Below are 19,365 nucleotides of genomic sequence, written 5' to 3'. Positions count from 1 at the left end.
TGTTAGCATGTTGCGGATTTGGGCAGACCAGTAGTACAGTTGAAGGGAGGGAAGGGCAAGACCCCCTTTAGATTCAGGTTTTGATAAAGTGGAAAACTTGATCCTAGGTTTTTTATTGCCCCATATAAATTTGGTGATGCTTTGGTTAGTTGTTTTGAAGAAGGAAACTGGGAGATAGCATGGGAGCATCTGAAATAAGTAGTTTAGTCTAGGGAGGACGTTCATACGGATTACATTAATTCTTCCTACTAAGCTAATTGGGAGGGAGATCCAGGTTTGGAGATCGTTCTTGATTCGATCCAGGAGTGGAAGATAATTTTCCTTAAAAAGGCTATTCAGATCTGGTGTTATGAAGATCCCGAGGTATTGAAACCCCTGTGTTTTCCATTGGAAAGGACAAAGTGTCTTCATAGAGCTGGTGAGTGTAATATTGAGAGGGCAGACAGTGGATTTGTTAAAATTGATCTTATAACCTGAAAACTTGCCATACTGAGCAATTGTGTCTAAAATGAGAGGGAGGGATTTCTCAGGGTTGGATATGTAGAGCAAGACATCATCCGCGTAAAGCGAAATCTTGTGCTGCAGGCCACCTGCAGAAACACCCATAATACTTGGATTGCTCCTTATCAGCTCTGCCAGAGGCTCCGCCCCCAACAAGTAGAGCAGCGGGGACAGCGAGCACCCTTGTCTTGTGCCCCGTTCCAGAGGGAATCTGTCAGAGTTCAGTCCATTAGTAGTCACCATGGCATTTGGATGAGAGTACAGTGATTTGATCCATTTAATAAAATTTGGGCCCATATTGAACTTTTCTAAGACTGAAAACAGAAAGCTCCACTCCATCCTGTCAAACGCCTTCTCAGCATCCAGTGAAGCCAGCAAGACAGGGGTCTTTTGTGCGTTTACTTGATCAATAATATCAAAAAGACGGCGAATGTTATCAGAAGAGTATCTGTCTCTAATAAATCCAGTTTGGTCCGCTTTTATTATTTTGGGAAGAAGAGTGTTTAGTCTTTTGGCGAGCAATTTGGTAATTATTTTATAGTCGAAATCCAACAAGCTTATGGGCCGGAAGGACGAGCAGGATAGGGGGTCCTTGTCCTTTTTTAGCAACACTGTAATGCGAGCTGTGTGCATTGAGTCTGGGAGAACTCCGTTTTTGCAAAAATTTTCCAGCATTGGCATGAAGATAGGGCTGAGCTGGGGCCAAAAAGCTTTGTAGAACTCTCTGGGGAATCCATCTGGGCCTGGGGACTTATTAGGTGGCATGGAGGTAATTGCCTCCAGGATCTCCTCAGGAGTGAAGGGGGAGTTGAGATCTTCCTGGTCGGTCTCTGATAGTTTAGGTAGCGAGATTCCCTCTAGGAAAGAGTGGAGTTCTGCCTCCGTGTGTTTTTTCTCAGAGGTATATAGTTTGCAGTAAAAATCATGAAAAGTTAAATTGATCTTTTTTGGGTCATATGTGACCTCGTCCTCTGCTGTTCGGATAGCCATGATTGTACGCTCTGACTGCTCCTTTTTTAATTGGTAAGCAAGCAATCTACTGGGCCTATTGCTATACTCATGGTATTTCTGTTTAGTAAAGAAAACTTTTTTTTTTATCTCCCGAGTGTAGTCCAAATTCAGTTTGGCTTTGGCTGCTTTAAGATGACTCCAGGAAGTGCTGTCTAGGGATTGTTTATGTATTTTTTCACAGCATTCCAGCTCCCTCTCAAGATCTAGCCTGTGTGCTTCCATTGCTTTTTTCTTAGAGGAAGCATATGCAATTAGATGACCTCTTAGTGTGGCTTTAGCAGCGTCCCACATTGTGGCCGGAGAAACAGGAGAATCTTTATTGTCTTGTGTGTAGTTGTCTATCCATGTAGTTACCAATGTATGGAACTCGTCATTTGATAGCATGGAGGTGTTGAATTTCCAGCTCTTTGACCTCGGGATGTTTTTGCAGAGGTCAAAGCAGAGGTGGACAAAGGCGTGATCTGAAAGTGCTATGGGTCCGATTGTACATGTGGCTGAATTTATGAAACTCTTTGGGATAAAAATGTAATCTATACGGGAGTAGGTGTTATGAACATTAGAGTAGTATGTATAGTCCATAGATGAGCTATTATTCTCTCTCCAGATATCTATCAGTCCCATCTCTTTAGTAAGAGAGTTCAACATCTTTGCAGATCTAGGATTTGTGGTGGGGACTTGAGATGATTTGTCTAGGGTTGGGTTAAGGGTACAATTAAAATCTCCAGCCACCACGCCAAAGGAGACACAATGCTCATTGAACAGGGTTATGATTTTTGACATGAAGGCAGGAGTATCTGTGTTAGGGGCGTATATGTTTAATATAGTAATTGGTTGACCATATAGTGACCCAGTTATCAAAATAAATCTCCCCTCCGGATCAGATATGTTTTTGTCAATTATGAATGGAACATTTTTATGGATAAGTATGGCTGTGCCTCTACTGTTTGATTTGAAAGATGAGAAATACACCTGTCCCACCCAAGCTCTGCGGAGTTTGGCATGTTCAGCATCACAGAGGTGTGTCTCTTGTAATAGCGCAATGTCTGCTTTTTCCTTTTTTAGAGCACATAGTATCTTTTTTCGTTTTATTGCATGCCCTAGACCATGGCAGTTCCATGTCAATAGATTTAAGGTACTAGTCATCGTCATCGAGCAGTAATCGAACTTTAGTGCAAGTCATCGCTGGGTAAAAGTGGATGGTAATTACAGCTGCGTTCACATAAAAGGAAAATAAATGGTGTACATAAAATAATAATCTCTGAACACCCCAGCCGAGTTCCCAAACAACTCGACACATCCCGTTGGATCTATTACCCCCCCGCTCAGTCTCAATTCTGTGTTCCGAATAAAAAAAAAACCGGGAACAGTTAGCAACGCACAACGTCTCCCTCTCCCCACCAAAGAAATGTCTCATCCTCTCCACCCCGCATTGAGTAAATAACACAGTTGCCCTCGTCCAGACCACAGTAAAAGAGGGGAGAAAAATAAAAATCAATAGCCCAGCCTACATATACCTCCCCCAAGGGACATAGGGAACCCCAGGTAATAATAGCAACAACAACAAAAAACAGGGAAATAAAAGTAGGCTGAAACATTAGTAGGCCTAGGTTAGGCTATACAGCCCATCCCTCTCAGTTAAAGGACAATAAATATAAATTGGACGGCTATAATGACATTTAGGGGGTGGATCTCTGGATATCGGCTATATGTCGTCTTACCTCCTTTAGTAATGGCATTAATCGCATTTAGTCATTGGTCTGTTTCTCATTGGCCAGGATTGTCTTTCAAAAAACGTTTTGCCTCTTCGGGAGTTTTGAAGTGTCGCAAGGCTCCTTGGTGAAGAATCCTGAGCTCGTTTGGGTATTTGAATCCCCTGAAGATGCCTCGGACAATTGAGTATTTCTTCACTTCGTCAAATTCTCGGCGCTTTCGGCGTATTCCAGCTGACAGGTCCTGGTGTAAAGCGAGTTTGGTGTTTCCCACTGTGATGGTGTTGTTTTTCGCCGCCAGTAGGACTCGTTCCTTGTCGGTGAATCTCAGGAAACGTATGGTGATTGGGCGCGCTGGTTGTCCGGCTGCTGGTGGGGGCCTCAGTGCTCGGTGAGCTCTCTCGGGTTCTATGGGCCTGTCGGTGGGCTGGTGGAGCCACTCGGGAAGTTTGTCTTGCAGGTAGCGGATCAGTGGCATGTTTCCCTCTTCTTTTTCGCCCAGATTGAATAGAACACAATTATTCCTTCGCCCCCTGTTTTCCAGGTCCTCTGTTTTCTCTTCCAGATGCTCGATTTTCTTTTTAGCATATGCTATTGTTTCCATGGCATCTGTCAATAAGTTTTCCATGGATAGGATTCGCCCCTCTGCCTCGTCCAGGCGCCCCGCGTTTATGGTTATCTTGTTGTTGATGTCAGGCAAAGCGTTTTCCAGGATTGTCACCTTGCCCCCTATCGCACTGAGCTGAGAGTTAATGGCATCTAATTTGGTGTTTAGTTCTGTACGTTGGGATCTCAACTCAGAAAGGATGTCTTCGACAGAGTGCGAGGTTGGCATTCGTTGTGCCTCGTGGGGGAGCGGGTTCTCTTGCTCCTGGCTAATGGCGCTAGTTTTTTCTGAAGCTAGCTTCTTCTTGGAGGCTTTTTCCGTCGCTAATACTCGAGTCCGGGTAAAAATGTCACATGTAGTGTCGCCTTTTGTAGCCGCCATGACTTTTTCTTACTAAAGCTAAATGAGTGTGAACTTGGAGTGGAGGTAAGATTAGGAATTGGAAACTACTTGTGCGGAGCTCTTAGTTCATGCGGCCATCTCGTTCAAGGGTCACGTGATCCCCCCAAAGCGGGATTTCTTATAAGCTTCTGGGTTAGAGTCCCGCTCCTTGAAAGCAGCAGCTCTAGCCTTTAGCTCAGTGCGGATGTTGCCTGTAATCCATGGCTTCTGGTTGGTGTATGTACGTACGATCACCATGGGGACGACGTCATCGATGCACTTATTGATGAAGCCAATGACTGATGTGGAATCCCAGAACATATTCCAGTCTGTACTAGCAAAACAGTCCTGTAGCTTAGCATCTGCTTCATCTGACCACTTTTTATTGATCTAATCACTGGTGCTTCCTGCTATAATTTTTGCTCGTAAGCAGGAATCAGGAGGATAGAATTATGATCATATTTGCCAAATGGAGGGCGAGGGAGAGCTGTGTATGCATCTCTGTGTGTAGAGTAAAGGTGGTCCAGAGTTTTTCCCCCTCTGGTTGCACATTTAACATACTGACAAATAAAATTTGATTTGATTTGATTTGATAGAAATTTGGTAAAACAGATTTAAGTTTCCCTGCATTAAAGTCCCCGGCCACTAGGAGCGCCACCGCTGGATGAGTGTTTTCTTGTTTGCTTATGGCAGAATACAGCTCAATCAATGCTGTTTTAGTGCCAGCCTCAGTCTGTCAGTGTAAACAGCTATGAAAAATACAGATGAAAACTCTCTAGGTAGATAGTGTGGTCTACAGCTTATCATGAGATACTCTACCTCAGACGAGCAATAACTCGAGACTTCCTTAGATATTGTGCACCAGCTGTTATTTACAAAAATACATAATCCGCCGCCCCTTGTCTTAACAGACGCCGCTGTTCTATCCTGCCGGTACAGTGTATAATCAAATCAAATCAAATCAAATCAAATTTTATTTGTCACATACACATGGTTAGCAGATGTTAATGCGAGTGTAGCGAAATGCTTGTGCGTCTAGTTCCGACAATGCAGTAATAACAAGTAATCTAACTAACAATTCCAAAACTACTGTCTTGTACACAGTGTAAGGGGATAAAGAATATGTACATAAGGATATATGAATGAGTGATGGTACAGAGCAGCATAGGCAAGATACAGTAGATGGTATCGAGTACAGTATGTACAAATGAGATGAGTATGTAAACAAAGTGGCATAGTTTAAAGTGGCTAGTGATACATGTATTACATAAGGATACAGTCGATGATATAGAGTACAGTATATACGTATGCATATGAGATGAATAATGTAGGGTAAGTAACATTATATAAGGTAGCATTGTTTAAAGTGGCTAGTGATATATTTACATCATTTCCCATCAATTCCCATTATTAAAGTGGCTGGAGTTGAGTCAGTGTCAGTGTGTTGGCAGCAGCCACTCAGTGTTAGTGGTGGCTGTTTAACAGTCTGATGGCCTTGAGATAGAAGCTGTTTTTCAGTCTCTCGGTCCCAGCTTTGATGCACCTGTACTGACCTCGCCTTCTGGATGATAGCGGGGTGAACAGGCAGTGGCTCGGGTGGTTGATGTCCTTGATGATCTTTATGGCCTTCCTGTGACATCGGGTGGTGTAGGTGTCCTGGAGGGCAGGTAGTTTGCCCCCGGTGATGCGTTGTGCAGACCTCACTACCCTCTGGAGAGCCTTACGGTTGAGGGCGGTGCAGTTGCCATACCAGGCGGTGATACAGCCCGCCAGGATGCTCTCGATTGTGCATCTGTAGAAGTTTGTGAGTGCTTTTGGTGACAAGCCGAATTTCTTCAGCCTCCTGAGGTTGAAGAGGCGCTGCTGCGCCTTCTTCACGATGCTGTCTGTGTGAGTGGACCAATTCAGTTTGTCTGTGATGTGTATGCCGAGGAACTTAAAACTTGCTACCCTCTCCACTACTGTTCCATCGATGTGGATAGGGGGGTGTTCCCTCTGCTGTTTCCTGAAGTCCACAATCATCTCCTTAGTTTTGTTGACGTTGAGTGTGAGGTTATTTTCCTGACACCACACTCCGAGGGCCCTCACCTCCTCCCTGTAGGCCGTCTCGTCGTTGTTGGTAATCAAGCCTACCACTGTTGTGTCGTCCGCAAACTTGATGATTGAGTTGGAGGCGTGCGTGGCCACGCAGTCGTGGGTGAACAGGGAGTACAGGAGAGGGCTCAGAACGCACCCTTGTGGGGCCCCAGTGTTGAGGATCAGCGGGGTGGAGATGTTGTTGCCTACCCTCACCACCTGGGGGCGGCCCGTCAGGAAGTCCAGTACCCAGTTGCACAGGGCGGGGTCGAGACCCAGGGTCTCGAGCTTGATGACGAGCTTGGAGGGTACTATGGTGTTGAATGCCGAGCTGTAGTCGATGAACAGCATTCTCACATAGGTATTCCTCTTGTCCAGATGGGTTAGGGCAGTGTGCAGTGTGGTTGAGATTGCATCGTCTGTGGACCTATTTGGGCGGTAAGCAAATTGGAGTGGGTCTAGGGTGTCAGGTAGGGTGGAGGTGATATGGTCCTTGACTAGTCTCTCAAAGCACTTCATGATGACGGATGTGAGTGCTACGGGGCGGTAGTCGTTTAGCTCAGTTACCTTAGCTTTCTTGGGAACAGGAACAATGGTGGCCCTCTTGAAGCATGTGGGAACAGCAGACTGGTATAGGGATTGATTGAATATGTCCGTAAACACACCGGCCAGCTGGTCTGCGCATGCTCTGAGGGCGCGGCTGGTGATGCCGTCTGGGCCTGCAGCCTTGCGAGGGTTAACACGTTTAAATGTCTTACTCACCTCGGCTGCAGTGAAGGAGAGACCGCATGTTTTCGTTGCAGGCCGTGTCAGTGGCACTGTATTGTCCTCAAAGCGGGCAAAAAAGTTATTTAGTCTGCCTGGGAGCAAGACATCCTGGTCCGTGACTGGGCTGGATTTCTTCCTGTAGTCCGTGATTGACTGTAGACCCTGCCACATGCCTCTTGTGTCTGAGCCGTTGAATTGAGATTCTACTTTGTCTCTGTACTGGCGCTTAGCTTGTTTGATAGCCTTGCGGAGCGAATAGCTGCACTGTTTGTATTCGGTCATGTTACCAGACACCTTGCCCTGATTAAAAGCAGTGGTTCGCGCTTTCAGTTTCACACGAATGCTGCCATCAATCCACGGTTTCTGGTTAGGGAATGTTTTAATCGTTGCTATGGGAACGACATCTTCAACGCACGTTCTAATGAACTCGCACACCGAATCAGCGTATTCGTCAATGTTGTTATCTGACGCAATACGAAACATCTCCCAGTCCACGTGATGGAAGCAGTCTTGGAGTGTGGAGTCAGCTTGGTCGGACCAGCGTTGGACAGACCTCAGCGTGGGAGCCTCTTGTTTTAGTTTCTGTCTGTAGGCAGGGATCAACAAAATGGAGTCGTGGTCAGCTTTTCCGAAAGGGGGGCGGGGCAGGGCCTTATATGCGTCGCGGAAGTTAGAGTAACAATGATCCAAGGTCTGTCCACCCCTGGTTGCGCAATCGATATGCTGATAAAATTTGGGGAGTCTTGTTTTCAGATTAGCCTTGTTAAAATCCCCAGCTACAATGAATGCAGCCTCCGGATAAATCGTTTCCAGTTTGCAGAGAGTTAAATAAAGTTTGTTCAGAGCCATCGATGTGTCTGCTTGGGGGGGGGATATATACGGCTGTGATTATAATCGAAGAGAACCAGCCAGCTGTATGTTGATAGTGTCGTCGTTCAGTCACGACTCCGTGAAGCATAAGATATTACCATTTTGAATGTCCGGTTTGTAGTTTAATCTTCCGCGTAGGTCATCAATTTTATTCTCCAAAGAATGTATGTTTGCTAGCAGAATGGAAGGAAGTGGGGGTTTATTCGATCGCCTACGAATTCTCAGAAGGCCGCCCGCCCTCTGGCCCCTTTTTCTCTGTCTCCTCTTCACGCAAATCACGGGGATCTGGGCCTGTTCCCGAGAAAGCAGTATATCATTTGAGTCGGGCTCATCAGACTCGTTAAAGGAAAAAAAGGATTCTGCCACTCCGTGGTGAGTAATCGCAGTCCTGATGTTCAGACGTTCTTTTCAGTCATAAGAGACGGTAGCAGCAACAATATGTACAAAATAAGTAAAAACACAAGTTACAAACAACGCAAACAAACAAAAAAACACAATCGGTTGGGGACACGTAAAATGCCAGACTTCTTCTCCGCGCCATTGTTACTGAGGTACATTTACAAGTATTCAGACCCTTTACTCAGCACTTTGTTGAAGCACCTTTGGCAGTGATTACAGCCTCAAGTCTTCTTGGGTATGACGCTACAAATTTGGCACACCTGTATTTGGGGAGGTTCTCCCATTGTTCTCTGCAGATCCTCTCAAGCTCTGTCAGTTAGGATGGGGAGCGTCGCTGCACAGCTATTTTCAGGTCTCTCCAGAGATGTTTGATCGGGTTCAAGTCCGGGCTCTGGCTACTCAAGGACATTCTGAGACTTCCCGAAGCCACTCCTGCGTTTTTGTCTTGGCTGTGTGCTTAGGGTTGTTGTCCTGTTGGAAGGTGAACCTTCACCCCAGTCTGAGGTCCTGAGCACTCTGGAGCAGGTTTTCATCAAGGCTCTCTCTGTACTTTGCTCTGTTCATACTTCCCTCGATCCTGACGAGTCTCCCAGTCCCTGCCGCTGAAAGACATCTCCACAGCATGGTGCTGCCATCACCATGTTTCTAATGGTCTGAGAGTCTTTAGATGCCTTTTGGCAAACTCCAAGTAGGTCGTCATGTGCCCTTTACTGAGGATTTGCTTCCGTCTGGCCACTCTACCATAAAGGCCTGATTGGTGGAGTGCTGCAGAGATGATTGTCCTTCTGGAAGGTTCTCCTATTTCCACAGAGAAACTGCTCTGACATGTAGTGTCAAATGTTGGACCTTATATAGACAGGTGTGTGCCTTTCCAAATCCTTTCCAATCAATTGAATTTACCACAGTCAATTTGTAGAAACATCTGAAGGATGATCAATGAAAACAGGATGCACCTGAACTCAATTTTGAGTCTCATAGAAAATGGGTTGAATACTTATGTAAATTAGGTATTTCTGGGGACGGGGGACGGGGGACGGGGGGGGGGTGTTAATCAATTTGCTTTGACATTATGGGGTATTGTGTGTAGATTGATGAAAAAAAAACAAATAATTGAATGCATTTTAGAATACGGCTGTAATGTAACAAAATGTGGAAGAGGTCAAAGGTTCTGAATACTTTCCGAATGCACTGTACACTACTGTTCCAAAAGCTTCAGGTTTGGTTCCTGGGTGGCCAAACACTGTCTATTTGTGTTAACTGACTGTCACCGTGAATAAAAGCTCCCGCTAAAATAGGCATAAATTCAATGTACTACATCCACCGTATGCGTTCCACTCTTTTTTTCAGGCCACACAATCAAGTGGATTACGTTCTACGTTATGTAAAATACTGTATGCTCTGCAGTGTATACGCTGTCATGTCCAATAGCCAACACCATACATCAGACTAAAACACTGGGGCTACTGATGAAATTAGCAGTTAGCAGCTAGAGGTAGCAGCACACTGGTCCCTTCCACAGCACGGGGTGGGAATTTAGGTCAGCGTTGCTACTATGTCGTTTTTGGGTCAATACATTGCATGGAGTGTAGAGTGTAGACAGCCACTGTAGTAGTGTAGAAGTCAGAAGAGTGCACAGCATAGCGCTGGAGCTGCACTCACATTGTCAACTTAGATGCAGGCCTACTGTAATGGTTGGCTTTTAGAGTGTTTCCGTGGGTGTTCTAGCTGTCAGTCAAATCAAAAAGACTCAAAGGCTGAGTGATTTGTCATTCAGGGAGTTTAAGGGAGTTTAGACAGGCTGGCAAGCTCAACAGACTGAATATCAAAGTAAGTGTGTAGCGTCAGTAAGTACCACTAACATCCCTTTAGAAAACAGTGCTGTCAACTAAGTGCATGATAAGGCCCGGGACATGGGAGGAGCCCTGCGGCTGGTGCCAAGTCTCACCTCAGCAGCATCTTGCAAGCTCGGCAGTTGGTGTTCTTCTCAAACGTGTGCATCTGGAAGTTGTGCTGATTGGCCGTGGCTTTCTCCGGCTTGATGTTTGACCTTTGGGATTGGAGGAAACATACATGATACATAGTGAGTGTTAATGAAATGGATCTGATTAGTCTGAAAGATCCACTCGGCTGCATGCTGCTTCTATAGGCCTACTACTGTACCCACATGGCCATCTCAAACTGCTCCATCCATTTCCTCTTGGTGTCCTCTGTTTTACAGAAGAACTGAAAGCCCTGCTTGCCTTGCAGGTGGATCAGGTAGAAGCCATAGGACCACTGCAGAGAGAGAGAGAGAATGAAGAAAGGACGGTCGAGAGAAAGAAATATGGAGGTAGATGGAGAGAGTAGTGGGGGAGAGATGAGGAGGATTGTAACAAATTCCCCCCCAAAATCATGTATACGAACAAATTGCACTTTCTATAGCCTACACATTCCCTTTGGAGCTAACCAAGAGACAGTGTTCACTCATGGCAATGCATCTGACAAAAAGTTAAGAGAATCACATAGCCAGTGGGTGCACATGCAATCATAGCATGACACACACACACACACACACACACACACACACACACACACACACACACACACACACACACACACACACACACACACACACACACACACACACACACACACAGGCTGCTATGAGAAGATGAGTTAAGGGTTGCTTCAGCTTACCATTTTTCCACTGGACTGGTAAGCATGCAAAGAAAAACACACCAGAGAAGACCCAGTTACACATGCACACGACCACACATGCAGATTCAAAACAATGGTTAGATTGGTGGAAGATGCACACCGCCTGTATTGTAAATGACCTTCATTGCATTTACATGTTCTGCAGAGCACAGGCCGGCACAGCGCACACAGATCTGACACTTCAATGCATTACCAATGAGCTTGCTTATCTACCTCAAGGACACCATTTGTAATGATTGCTAAGACATTACAGAACCTGGACTGAGTGTGTCTCTTCAGCGGGGTGTTCGGAGAAATCGCCGCTCAAGGCTGCTGCCTACCTTCTTCACGTCCCTGTTGTTCATGGGGTCGTCAGACATTTTGTATGACTGCAGCTCAATGATCTCTTTCAGTTCATAGCTGTAGCCTTTCCGCTTGCACACAATGACCACTTTATCAAACAGGAATATGTACCTTGGACAGGGAACCGTAGAACATCAGTTAGAGTTCTGAACTCATGTGTAAAAAAGGCTGTTAATCACATAGCACACATTCAGTAGGTCTGAATTTGATAGTGAAGCTTGACTCCTCACCGGTCCTGCTTTGTTCGGTTGACTATGGAGGACACCTTGAGCTCGCCATCTATCTTTGGTCTGCCATACTCCTCCAGTTTGACCTGCTGCTTGGGTCACATATACACATGCCTGGATTAAAGCTGGAATCTGCAGTTCGAAACAATTAAAAAGCGGGCACCCTGCCACTGTTTTGTTAAACAGCTGCTGGTTGGGGCTTGAAAAATGTAACCACTCTCAAAATCATAGACAAAGCTATAGATATAAGGAATGACAGTCCATGATATCAAAATTATAGTTTTAACCATGTTTTGAGGTTATACAGTGTTTATTTACATATACCTTGTTTACAAACAAAGGAGTAAAACACGCAGATATTTTGGTTATGATGGGGTATGACAAATGCTCATGAAGCATCGGGAAGTTACATTCTTGACGAATCATTGGATAGATATCCTTCATTTGGGTGTCTAAAAACAGATGTAGCGATGCTGTTTATTTCAGTGATGAATATGAGTGGTGGTACCAACAGGTTAAGAACAGCACATTGTTGTCTACTTTACGCAATTGTATGAATTATTCATCTAACCTAGTGGAATCTCAATGAATACATTTTGCCATCGACCGAGGTACTGAACTGATTTATGATATATTAAACGTCAAGATGTCAAAATGGGAAATGTGAGTCATCATTTTATTCTGCTACCATAACATTATGACATTCATGACTCTTTCACCAGTGTCTGTACGGCCCCCTTCAGGCTGTGTTGGCTACACCAATGATTTCATGTCAGTGATACAATGAGCATACGTGCAGGACAGACAGACTGACAAGACAGTCAGTACATCTAAAATAGCAGCCTGTGGCGTCTCTGAGGCTTCATCTAAAGCACGTATCAAGGCCAATAAAAGACGTCTGCTGTTAGACTAAACACTGCCTTGTACGGCACATTTGAGTTTGGGATTCGTTGAGACTTAAAAAGATTCTCTGCTCACACTCTGGAAGAATAAATTATATATGAAAAACATGATAATTGCAGATGAGTGCGACAAGTGGAAGCGAGGGATGAGCAAGCAGAGAGAGGAGAGATTGAGAGAGAGACAGACAGAGAGAGGAGAGATTGAGAGAGAGAAAGAGAGACAGAGAGAGATAGACAGAGAGAGAGACAGAGAGAGGAGAGATTGAGAGAGAGACAGAGAGAGAGACAGAGAGAGGAGAGATTGAGAGAGAGACAGAGAGAGAGACAGAGAGAGGAGAGATTGAGAGAGAGAAAGAGAGACAGAGAGGAGAGATTGAGAGAGAGACAGAGAGAGGAGAGATTGAGAGAGAGATATACAGAGAGAGAGACAGAGAGAGGGAGAGAAAGAGAGAGAGACAGAGGAGAGATTGAGAGAGAGAAAGAGAGATATAGACAGAGAGAGAGAGACAGAGAGAGAGAGACATATTGTAAACAAACACCACTGTAAACACAACCTATATTTATGTTTATTTATTTTCCCTTTTGTACTTTAACTATCTGCACATAGGCCTCCCGAGTGGCACAATGGTCTATGGCACTGCAGTGCTTGAGGCGTCACTACAGATACAGGTTTGATCCTGGGCTGTGTCGCAGCCAGCCGCTACCGGAAGACCCATGAGACGGAACAGTTGTCCCAGTGTCGTCCGGGTTAGGGGAGGGTTTGGTCGGCCAAGATATCCTTGTCCCATCACGCTCTAGCGACTTCTGTGGCAGGCCGGGCGAATGCACACTGACACGGTCGCCATTTATTCAGTGTTTCCTCCAACACATTGGTGCACCTGGCTTCACTGGTTATGCGAGCAGTGTGTCAAGAAGCAGTGCGGCTTGGAAGGGTCGTGTTTCTGAGGCTCTTGACCTTCAACTCTCCCGAGTCCGTACGGGAGTTGTGGCAATGGGACAAGACTGTAACTACGAATTGGATATCACAAAATTGGGGAGGAGTGTGTCGGGGCCAGCGGGATGGGCAATCACTCTCTGTTGCTCAATAAATATTCAAATATATTTGTCAATCTCAATAAAGTGTCATAGACTGTAACCCAAGTCATAGACTGTTCTCTCTGATTCCACACGGAAAGCAGCACCGATGCACCAAGTCTGGAACCAACATGACCCTGAACAGCTTCTACACCCAAGCCATAAGACTGCTAAATAGTTAGTTAAATAGTTCACCAAATAGCTACTCAGACTATCTGCATTGACCCTTTTTGTACTAACTGTTTTGACTCATCACAGACACTGCTGCTACTGTTCATTATCTGTCCCTTTATTCCTAGTTATATGTACATATCTACCTCAATCACCTCGTATCCCTGCACATCCACTCTGTACTGGTACCCTGTGTATATTGCCAAGTTGTCGTTACTCATTGTGTATTTCTATATCTATATTCTAATATTTTGTTCTCTCTAAATTGTTGGGAAAGGCCTGTAAACAAGCATTTCACTGTTAAGTCTACACATGTTGTTTATGAACCACGTGACAAATAAAATTTGATTTAAAATATTATTTGATTTAAATCGCCAACAGGACAACGTACAAAGGGTCAACACTCATTATTGATTGAAACATCAGTGCTGATTGTAGAAAATTGCTGTCGTTTACAACAATCAAGTTACTTACAAGGTTCTCGATGGAGTTCTGGAATTCACTAATCTTCTTCAAGGTCTCGTTGTCTCTCTTCACTTCATTGATGTACATAGCCAAGTCCTTCAGAGACACATCGTATTTACACCAGTATATCGGAATAACATCTATTATATCCTGGCAGCTGAATTAAAGCTATAATATAGTGTATAGCTATGCACACAAGCAGCCCTTTTGAATGAATAGAAAAATGTCACAATGGTTGATGATCATACCTGGAATAACCTAAAGAAAGCATGCACACACACACTTAATCCTAAAACTAAGCCTAAAACGATACCTAACCCTAACTCCCAATCCTAAACCTAACCGTAACCCCTTACCCTAAACCTAACCCTTAAGATTAAAATAGCATGTGTCCTCATGGGGACCCACTTGTCCAAATTGTCCTTGTTTTACTATCCTTGTGAGGACTTCTGGTACCCACAAGGATAGTTAAACAAAAACACACACACACAGATATATACACACACACACACAAACAGAAACACACACACACACAGAAAAACACACACACACACACACACACACACACACACACACGAGGTTGGTGGCACCTTAATTGGGGAGAAGTGGCTCATGGTCATGACTGGAGCAGAATTGTGGAATGGTATCAAATACATCAAACACTTGGTTTGCAGGTGTTTGATGCATTTCCATTTTCTCTGTTCCAGACATTATTATGAACCGTTCTCCCTCAGCAGCCTCATGTGACACACACACCTGCATGGCCTCCAACGCCTCCTTCAGCTGCTGTCTATCAGGTCGGTCAGTTGAATGACTCACCAGCTCCTGTAAGGGGAAGTTACATTCCATCAGTGAAGAACACAACACACACATTCACAATAAACTACCACACACATTCACAATACAATATCACACTCTACACACACTCACAATACACTACCACACACACTACACACACTCACAATACACTACCACACACACTACACACACTCACAATACACTACCACACACATTCACAATACAATATCACACTCTACACACACTCACAATACACTACCACACACATTCACAATACAATATCACACTCTACACACACTCACAATACACTACCACACACATTCACAATACAATATCACACTCTACACACACTCACAATACACTACCACACACACTCACAATACACTACACATACACTACCACACACTCACAATACAATATCACACACACTACACACACTCGCAATACACTACAACACACTCTACACACACACACACACACACACACACACACACACACACACACACACACATTCACAATACACTACCACACACTCACAATACACTACCACACACTCACTCACAATACACTACCACACACTCTACACACACACACACACTCTACGCACACACTCACAATACACTACCACTCACTCACAATACACTACCACACACACACTCACAATACACTACTACACAGTCTACACAAACATTCACATAGCTCAGTATGACTACACCACAACAGGGAGGGAAACAGAAAACCTCCCAGTTACACTCATATAACTCATATGAACCCTCACTAAACTTTATCACCACAAAATATGTTTTTCTGTGTAAAAACAGTGAATACTTTATGAGAAAATCTGTGTGTCTTCTAAAAATATGGACGCTACAGCAAACAATGAGGGTCATTTAGAGCCAGTCCACACATATTCTCCCTACCTCTCAGAGGTACTGTACTAGTGGAACATCTGTGCATATAATGCAGGGGGTCCCAACTCCGGTCCTCCAGTACCCCCAACAGCACACAGTTTTGTTGTAGCCCCAGACGAACACACCTGATTCAAGTCATTGAGGGCCTGATGATTAGTTGACAAGTTGAATCAGGTGTGTTTGTCAGGGGCTACAACAAAACTGTGTGCTGTTGGGGGTACTGGAGGACCGGAGTTGGGAAATGCTAATATAGAGCATGTGATGTTAGAACTGACACTTTCAAGTGGACTTTATGCATGCTTCAGCAGTTTTCTAGAGAAAGGGTAAGTGTGGGAAGATAATATGGGAGTGAGTTATACAGTACGTGGTATGTATGTGTTGGCTAGTTTAGGCCTGCTGGCCATGTCATTGAAGACAGAATGATTTGCTACAGTATAAGCTGTGTACTGTGTAATTCTGACAAAGAACAGATATGGCTTAATCACAGTAAAGATGTGCCCTAAGGCTTACGCGCACACGCACACGCACACACACACACACACACACACACAGCCTGTCAGTTGAACGCCCTGGGACCACGGCATATTAATCCTTAACCACAAAGCTATGGGAACGAGTGAAATGGGCCTGCATGTAATGTGATTAGAGCATGGCTGATTTGAACACAGTTTCTCTTCTCTGAATCTCCTGCCAGTCAGCCAGTCAGCCAGTCAGCCAGCCAGCCAGCCAGCCAGCCAGCCAGCCAGCCAGCCAGCCAGTCAGTCAGTTAGACTGTCAGCCAGTCAGTCAGCCAGTCAGTCAGTCAGTCAGACTGTCAGCCAGCCAGCCAGCCAGCCAGTCAGTCAGTTAGACTGTCAGCCAGCCAGCCAGTCAGTCAGTCAGTTAGACAGTCAGCCAGCCAGCCAGCCAGCGAGTCAGTCAGTTAGACAGTCAGCCAGTCAGTCAGACTGTCAGCCAGCCAGTCAGCCAGCCAGCCAGCCAGTCAGTCAGTTAGACTGTCAGCCAGCCAGCCAGCCAGCCAGCCAGCCAGCCAGCCAGCCAGTCAGTCAGTCAATTATATAGTCAGTCAGCCATTCAGCGATTCAGCCAGTCAGTCAGTTAGATAGTCAGTCGGCCATTCAGCCAGTCAGTCAGTCAGTCAGTTAGCCAGTCAGCCAGTCAGTCAGCCAGCCAGTCAGTCAGTCAGTCAGTCAGTTAGACTGTCAGCCCAGTCTGAGATGAAAAACAAACCACACACTGCAGTCCCCCCATCATCACCTGCCATGCGCTCCGCTCACATCTACTCTCTTCATACCCACGTCATCAGCTAGCCCCACCTCATTCATTATTGAGCTGGCCTGGTTAATTAATCATGTTTTGAATCAGGCAGTCTGGCCAGCTTGTTTTATACATGCCTACTGTACTAGCATGACTACTAAGGGAGAGTTCCTGTCTGTGTGGACGGGAGTGGCCACACTGTGTGTATGTTTAAACCATGTCTGAGGACATCACTGGAGGTTGGTGGAACCTTCATTGGGGAGAGGTGGCTTGTGGTAATGGCTGAAGCAGCATTTGTGGAATGGTATCAAATACATCAAACACTTGGTTTGCAGGTGTTTGATGATATTCCATTTTCTCTGTTCCGGACATTATTATGAACCGTCCTCCCATCAGCAGCCTCCTGTGATGGGCTTGAAGAGGACCAGGGTCGATAGGAAACGGAGGGACACCAGGATGTACACTGAGTGGCCACATGAGATTCAGCCTTAACAAACCTAGCACACTCAACCTCTATACCAAGAAATGCTCAGGATTTTCAAATTGTCTGAAAGAATGTCCTCTTTTGTGAAGAGTGATGGTGCTGAGGAATTACGTGAATGTGTCACATTATTTCCATCGACGTTAATGACTTAATGACTAAGGGTTACCACAAGTTGTATTGTGGGTTTGTTGTGCCACTTACCTTGAGTAGGAGGTGGTACTTTAGTACTCTCTGCATGGGCACGACCAACAGGTCCTGGAGCTTGAACTTCCCCTCCTGCACCTTCATAGTGCACTCCTACCAAGACAACAGAACCTTTCACAATACATGTACAATGTACAATGTAAAATATAAACACAACATGCTACAATTTCAATGGTTTTGCTGAGTTATTGTGTTGTGTGACAAAACTGCACATTTTAGAGTGGCCTTTTATTGTCCCCAGCACGAAGTGCACCTGTTTAATGATCATGCTGTTTATTCAGCTTCTTGATATGCCACACCTGTCAGGCGGCTGGATTATCTTGGCAAAGGAGAAATGCTCACTAACATGGATGTCAACAAATTTGAGAGAAAAAAGCTTTTTGTGTGGAACATTTCTGTGATCTTTTATTTCAGCTCATGAAACATGGACCAACACTTTACATGTTGTGATTATATTAGTGTTCAGTATTGAATGCATTCCTACAATGTATCAGAACATGGAACTGTGTATAGCAGGGATCATCAACTAGATTCAGCCGCAGCCTGATTTTTTTATTGAATGGGTGGTCAGGGGGCCGGAAGGCAACACAAACATTTCTATACCAATAATATTTTTGCTCAGAAAACTTGGGGGGTCCAATAAAATAGTGCATTCCAACAACAGTACCAACAGCTGTGTGTCCCAAGCCCCTACCACTTAGACAACAACTACACCAAGCCATTCAGACTGATACGGACATTCCTCCACTGTATACGAAAGAAAAAACACATTCCTCCCCCTCTCTGAATAATAGCCTTGCTAGCCTTGCTACTGAAAAGATAAACAACGAGCCATACAGCTGCATTATAATGCATTGAGTCAGACCATGAGCCATCGTAACCCAGTAGATACTGAATGCTTTCCTCTGCGCTACAGAAAGAGACGTTCATTGTTCACTGGGATTATCAGGCCTGATGTCTCTCTCTCTCCTGAGGGGATAACTCTGATTCTAATCCACTTTAAAAGCCACATTGTTGTCAGTGCGTGCGTGTCTGAGTGCATGCATATGTGTGTGTGTGTGTGGGTGTGTGCGTGCGTGCGTGCCTGCATGTATTTGTATCTGTGTGTGTGCGCATGCATGTGTGTGTGTGTGTGTGTGTGTGTGAATGCTCCGAGAGTGAGGCTGAGGAGGGAGAATCAATTCCAAAGCCCTCCTTCTATATGTCAGATAACAGGGTGATAATCATCTCCATTATGTCAACAGCTCCCAGACCCAATATCAGGCTTTCCCCCTATCCTACACCCTAATCTAATGTACCCTAATCCACCACTTCACCACAGAGCTAGCCTTCTATCACTAGTAACTACCCTTCTCCTATCGTCACTGGGTTTCGTTTTCTACTGAGAAGTTACTAGTTGATGTTTTCTGTGTCCTCTCTCGGACACTCCCAAAGCCTTCCAGTGGCCTTTGGTTTGGGTTTCGTTTTCTACTGAGAAGTTACTAGTTGATGTTTTCTGTGTCCTCCCTCAG

At 45.0% G+C, this 19,365-nt stretch overlaps 1 protein-coding gene across 1 annotated transcript in view; it reads right to left on the bottom strand.

Annotated features, from left to right (window-relative positions):
- LOC139387822 (guanine nucleotide exchange factor VAV2-like) overlaps positions 1 to 19,365 on the bottom strand; it is a 244,166-nt gene that overhangs the window by 9,212 nt on the left and 215,589 nt on the right. Inside the window, exons 10-17 of the mRNA XM_071134068.1 lie at positions 17,852 to 17,947; positions 14,957 to 15,025; positions 14,210 to 14,296; positions 11,592 to 11,680; positions 11,340 to 11,472; positions 10,999 to 11,013; positions 10,487 to 10,596; positions 10,268 to 10,369 (exon numbers count right to left, since the gene is read on the bottom strand). Coding sequence (XP_070990169.1) covers positions 10,268 to 10,369; positions 10,487 to 10,596; positions 10,999 to 11,013; positions 11,340 to 11,472; positions 11,592 to 11,680; positions 14,210 to 14,296; positions 14,957 to 15,025; positions 17,852 to 17,947 — 701 coding nt within the window. The remainder of the gene's footprint in view (positions 1 to 10,267; positions 10,370 to 10,486; positions 10,597 to 10,998; positions 11,014 to 11,339; positions 11,473 to 11,591; positions 11,681 to 14,209; positions 14,297 to 14,956; positions 15,026 to 17,851; positions 17,948 to 19,365) is intronic.

This window comes from Oncorhynchus clarkii, chromosome 29 (assembly GCF_045791955.1).
Source record: "Oncorhynchus clarkii lewisi isolate Uvic-CL-2024 chromosome 29, UVic_Ocla_1.0, whole genome shotgun sequence".
In the NCBI taxonomy this organism is placed as follows: domain Eukaryota; kingdom Metazoa; phylum Chordata; class Actinopteri; order Salmoniformes; family Salmonidae; genus Oncorhynchus; species Oncorhynchus clarkii.
The sequence above is the reverse complement of the archived record's forward strand: the minus strand, read 5'-3'. Positions and strand labels throughout refer to the sequence as shown.